The sequence below is a fragment of the Stegastes partitus genome, unplaced genomic scaffold (genome assembly GCF_000690725.1).
Source record: "Stegastes partitus isolate 25-593 unplaced genomic scaffold, Stegastes_partitus-1.0.2 Scaffold257, whole genome shotgun sequence".
NCBI classification, from domain to species: domain Eukaryota; kingdom Metazoa; phylum Chordata; class Actinopteri; family Pomacentridae; genus Stegastes; species Stegastes partitus.
This window is the reverse complement of record NW_007577988.1, coordinates 8,677-14,958: the sequence shown is the minus strand read 5'-3', so window position 1 is coordinate 14,958 and position 6,282 is coordinate 8,677. Positions and strand designations below refer to the sequence as shown.

Below are 6,282 nucleotides of genomic sequence, written 5' to 3'. Positions count from 1 at the left end.
AAAGCAGCTCCTACTGTATGAAGTACATCAAATATCAAATTACTCTGAGAAGACAGATTGTATACAGTATCAATAATGTATGTGGACCAGTAAGTGTTTTAGAAACAGCTGCTTTGATTTGGACTAATTTTATTTCTTTGCACTTCAAATATGGGCGTTTTTGTGTTCCAGCCCACTCCCAAAGAAGATGGTTTATTTCAGTAAAATGTGTGGTCAAATTCCTTATTTTATATGATAAGAGACAAGCTTTCTGCAATGGGGAGGGGTTTTTGTTTTGTTAAGGTGTTTTTGTTCAGTTGACAACACAGCTCAATTCTAATATTATTGCAGGAATGTCTTCTTCCTGGACTGTGTTCACATTGGTATAAAATTCCTATTTAGACTTGGATACATCCATGTTTGTACATTACTCAGCAGATTAAGGCTAAGATATCTTTCTGGCATGAGTGTTTCAAGCCATTTGAAAGTGGTCTGAAAGTAAAAACAAAACTGAAACACCAAAACACGAGTGTATATTTAGTATTTTACACATTAACAAACCTCCAGAAGAACTGAGACTCAGTTTTAGACTAAAATAGAATATATTTACTCTTTCGTTTATTCATCTTCTACTTTTATAAATATATATTTTGCTTTGATGAGTTTTAAACTGTTTTTTTGTTGTTGTTGTTGTTGTTCTTTTTTGCCACTGTACCCCTTTTAATCTTTTTTGGTTCTTTTGTATTTTGTATGTGCAGGACATTTAACTTTCTTGTGTGTGTGAAATGTGTCAAAAATGATTTCCTCACATTTTTAGCAACTCTAAATATTCTGTGAACATGACCAGTGTTGTAAAAATGAATGAATGAATAATTATTGGGTTTTATTAGGAATATGTGTTTGTAAGTACGATGACACGAAAGATAGGAATCACAATATGTCCCTTACCAAAGGAAAAGAAGCACAATGTTTTCGTTTTTTTTCTATCCTGTACAGTAAGATGTTTCAGAGCCTGATTAATTCTACTAAGAAGACAATGCAGGGACAAACAATAAATCTTTATTTTGGTATGTGAGCGATGTATGCATACCACTTATTTTCCATCTTATCATCATTTGTAGTTATCTCTACTTGGTTGGTTTTTAGATCTAAACTGTATATCAATACAGATTGTACCAGACTTGGATGTCAAAGAAAGTCCCTCTTCCTCCTCATTTCCTCCGTCTAATCTCCATTTCTAATGCTGGTGCTATCTGTTTTTTTTTGTTGTTTTTTTTTTGTGGTGTTTACAGTGAAGAAGCAGGATGGAGCAGCTGCCATGGAGATGCAGCCTCTAAAGAGTGCTGAAGGCGGAGAGTCCGATGAGAAAGAGAGAAAGAAAACGTCAGTTCCAAAGAAAGAGAAGTCTGTGCTGCAAGGGAAGCTGACCAAACTGGCTGTCCAGATTGGCAAAGCAGGTACAGCAAATTGCACATGGACAAATCAATCACTCAGTCAGGCAGATAAATCAGGAACATCAAGGTACTGAACCACCATCCTGTCCGTCAAAGAAATATGTTGTAATGAAGAAACTCACTTTTTGGACAGTTAAGAAGAAATCAAGGGTTTCTGAATGATCGAACTCCTGAAGAGTCTGTTTGCTCCATTTTTCAAAAATGATCTGCCCTTAAGGGACTCACTGAATTATTGTAACAGGAACAACTGAAATTCTGTTATGCAGCGTGTTCTCTTTTGCAATTTTCACAGTCTATAAATGTAATCAGTTGTTTGTAACATCATTTAAATCACTGAGGAGTTAATGTCAAGCACACTTGTGGAAGGTCTGTACCTGCAGGCATTTTTAGTAAAACATGTAAAACATGCCAGTAGCCCACGCTGTGGGTGTCCTCCCAGCAGCAGCGTAGTAGCATCAATATCAAACTAATGATGAAGATGAAAATAACACACAAAAAAATGGAACAAATCTGGAGAATTTACTGTTCTCACAGGTAGAGTCAGTGACAATAATCCAGCACTTTCTTTTTTTTTTTTTAAATTCAGTGAATGTCCTCTCAAGACCCACTGGTTGTACAAAGCCCTGCACAACAAGTGGCTTTGACCAATCCACACAACACTATTCATCCTCATGCTCATGCATAATTAACGCTCAGCAGTTGTTTGGGTAAATTTAAAGAGTCTGACCTCTGAGGCATTCATCTATATTGGCTATTTACTCAATTTTATTAATAAAGAGTTGAAGGTTTTGCAGAGAATCCCTCAAAGGAGTTCTCATTTTGACAGTGTGCTGTTCTATCAGACTGTTGGTCTGATTGATGGAGTGGGGGCATGGTGTCAGAACAATAACGTGGATGGATTAGCATATATGCAGCAATGTAAAATCATATGACATTCCTGGGGAAATGCATTAATACATTTCAGAGCCTGTTCAATTCAATTCTATTTCATTTGTATAACACAGTTTATGGCACATGTATCACACAGCGTAAGGTATAGACCTTACAAATTTAACAGAGAACCCAACAATCCAAAGTAGCCTTTGGACTTCCTGTGAGCAAGCAGTTGGCAATGGTGGAAAGGAACCAAACCTCCTTTGGGGGGGAGGGGGACCTCCAGCAGAACCAGGCTCAGGGTAGACGGTCATCTGCCTCAACTGGTTGGGTGAGAGTGGGGATGGGGGGATGGGGAAAACAGGCTAGCAGATGGAGAGCAAGTAATAGAACAGAACAATAAATATGAATATAAGTATTTTTTTGTGGGTCGGTGAGGCCAGCAGCTGCAGGTCAGGGATGTGAAGTTCTGGATCCAGAGGTGGCACAGGACCTCTGAGGAAACACAGAGTTAGTGACATGTAATGGTGGTTATAACTGTATGGAAGAGACGAGAGTAGAGGAGAGGAGCTCAGTCCATCATTAGAATCCCCCAGCAGCTATAGCAACATAACTAAGGGGCAGTTCAGGTGATCCTGAGCAGCCCTAACTATCAGCTTTATCAAAGAGGAACGTTTTGAGCATAACCTTAAAAGTAGAGAGGGTGTCTGCCTCCAGAACCCAAACTGGGAGCTGATTCCATAAGACAGGAGCCTGATAACTGAAGGCTCTGCCTCCCATTCTACCTCTGGAAACTCTATGAACCACAAGTAGACCTGCAGTCTGAGAGTAAAGGGCTCTGTTTGAATAGTATAGCACAATAAGGGTTTTAAGGTAAAATGGAGCTGGTCATTGAGAGTTTTATATGTTAAAAGCAGGATTTTACATTCTATCCTTGATTTTACAGGGAGCCAATGAAGAGAAGCTAAAACAGGAGACATGTGATCTCTCTTACTGGTTGCTGTCAGAACCCTGGCTGCAGCATTTTGGATCAGCTGAAGGTTTTTTGAGAGCATTAATTGGACATCCTGATAATAAAGATTACAATCGTCCAGTCTAGAAGTTCTAAATGATGGACTAGTTTCTCAGCATCACTCTGAGACAGGATGCTCCTGATTTTTGCAATATTACGTAAATGGAAAAAAGGCTGTCCTACAAACTTGTTTTATGTGGCTATTGAATGACATGTCCTGGTCAATATAACTCCTAGGTTCTGTACAGCAGAACTGGAGGCCAAGGCAATGAAATCTAGAGTAACTATCTGGTTCGACAGTGTGTTTCTGAGCTGTTTAGGGCCAAATACAATAACCTCAGTTTTTTCTGAATTTAGATGAAGGAAATTACAGATCATCCAGGCCTTTATGTCCTTCAGACATGCCTGGTCCAACTGATTCATTTCATTTGACTTCATAGATAAATATAACTGTGTGCAGTCTGCATAACAGTGGAAACTTAAGCAGTGCTTCCTAGTAACACTGCCAAAGGGGAGCATATACAAGGTAAATAGTGTAGGTCCTATATTATTCTGGAGCTTTATCATACCAGTTGTGCTTCATTAGCTGTTAGAGAAGAACTAAAAAAACAACTGTGTATTGTTCCCATTGAAATTAAACTCACAGTTATTGCATTGCTTTTACACTGTTAACCTAACACACTGGCCTTTATTTCAGCAACAAGATCACAAAATCTGACACATTACAAGTCCTCATTTGCACATAATCACTTCCTCCACCCATCCTGGCCTGTAGTCACACCCTCAATGACGAGTAATGCGCATTTAAGGATGGAGCTTCATGATAATGTTCATGATCTGTCCAACTTGTTAGTTGTCAGTTGGGCAAATGCCCTCAAAGCAGTGTACAGTAAACTAATACAGTCTAATGCACCATTTTTGCAATAGAGTGGTGGTTGTTTAGTTTTATTACGTAACAATCACTTCCAAAAAGAGTTTGGTATTGCACATGACATTTGCCTGACCTTATAAAGTTCTGAGCAGATCAAATTAAAATCAGGTTTTTAAAGACTTTTGGATGTATTTATCCTTGAGTTAATATGCATGCTTACCTTTTAAAGTGTAAAAATCATGAGAATCAGTCAGCATGTTTAAAACCCATTGACACAGAAACCACAGACTTATGTCCAGTTTCAAAAGACCAAGACGAAGATGGCCGAATGCCGAAGCCACGGCTTTAAAAAGGTAGTCTGAAAACCAACAAGTGGTCGCTATGTTTCTGTTTTATCTTATCTTTTAACAGTCTTTTACAACAACCTGGGCCCTGACAGTGACATGCATTCATGCAAAGCAGTCATACTAAATGTTCCTGATTACAAACACATTTTTGATGTTTAAATGCCAGTTTTGTCGACTAAGATCAATTCAGCCACCTCAGAGGTTACATATTACTGCTGACTCTCATTTCAATCCCTCTGTAGCCTTTGTGTTTGAAGTTTAAAGGCTTACTTCATTTGTTTTCAGGGGGCAGTTTCCTCTCAAACCAAAACACGTGCAGTAGGTATTAAGAATCCCTCACTATTACTGAGGTTACAGCACAATGGGTCCATCCAGCAGACACATTTCCCCACATGGATCAGTAAAGTGTTACTGCATTCTAACTCTGTGTCTTGAGTATCAAACACGTCCTCTCCAAGTTTTCCCTTCATCTTTTCCCTTTTCCAGGTTTGCTTATGTCGGCCATTACAGTCATCATCCTGGTCCTATACTTTGCCATTGACAACTTTGTGATGCAGAAGCACCCCTGGATGCCAGAGTGCACTCCCATCTACATCCAGTACTTTGTCAAGTTCTTCATCATCGGTGTGACTGTGTTGGTTGTGGCTGTGCCAGAGGGACTACCACTGGCTGTCACCATCTCCCTGGCGTACTCTGTCAAGGTGAGGAAGAAAAACACACATTGAAAAGATTTTGTAGTGGGTTTTTTTTTAACCATTATAAGTTGATTCTCAGACCTTTATCAAAGGAGTTTTGAGTTTTAAAACTTGGTTTAAACTGTACAATTTTTCAATATTACATTTTTTTGTGAAGTTATTTTGTGTTATTTTTATTTGACTCTCCATGTGCAAATTTGTGAACATCTCACAGATGTAATTTGCATGGGGGAGGATTCAGCGTAGTTAATTCTTGCACTGTGTTAACACGCTTTCTTGATTCACAGCAGCAAACATGAAAAACAGGATTAGGTCCATGTGCAGAAAGCATTTTATTTCTTGTAATTATGCAAATTAAGGAAGTGTTTCAACACAGCATATTACATTAGTATGGACATATATGGCAACAATTATCACCACTGAAGTTTAAGTATTTTTGAACTGCAAAACATTATTTCCTACTGACAGAAAATGATGAAAGACAACAACCTGGTGCGTCACCTGGATGCGTGTGAAACGATGGGCAATGCTACGGCCATCTGCTCGGACAAAACAGGCACCCTGACCACCAACCGCATGACAGCTGTGCAGTGTTACGTTGGAGATGTGCACTACAAAGAAATCCCGGATCCTGGAACTTTGCCACCAAAATCACTGGAATTACTGGTCAATGCCATCTCCATCAACAGTGCCTATACCACCAAGATACTGGTAAGACACCTGCAGAAGCCCCCCCTGTACGTGGAGTTTTCAGGCCTTTTTTTCTAAACACACTCATTTGTTTGTTACTTCAAAAGATAATCAAGTGTAATGGTGTTTTTATATAATGTTAAATGCTATTTTTGTAGTGTACATCATGCTTAGCACCTGCTATATTGAAGATATTCCATTGTACTAAAGTCTAATGAGATAAGACTTAAATATCTTGGGTTAGCTGCAGAGATTTTCGCTTACTCTGTGTGAGAGCTAAAACCATATGATGAGAACAGCCCTGAAAGTATGAGACAGGTCTGCAGCGCTTTCTTCTTGGCATAGCAGGCACTCAGTGTCC

General features: G+C 39.0%; 1 protein-coding gene across 1 annotated transcript in view; it reads left to right on the top strand.

Moving 5' to 3' along the window:
* The window catches only part of LOC103357515 (plasma membrane calcium-transporting ATPase 2), a gene marked incomplete at its 3' end in the record, with an annotated part of 42,449 nt that extends 36,507 nt beyond the window's left edge, over nt 1-5,942 (top strand). The window contains exons 9-11 of the mRNA XM_008282100.1: nt 1,272-1,436; nt 5,023-5,237; nt 5,700-5,942. Coding sequence (XP_008280322.1) covers nt 1,272-1,436; nt 5,023-5,237; nt 5,700-5,942 — 623 coding nt within the window. The remainder of the gene's footprint in view (nt 1-1,271; nt 1,437-5,022; nt 5,238-5,699) is intronic.
* Between the last annotated feature and the right edge of the window lie 340 nt (nt 5,943-6,282).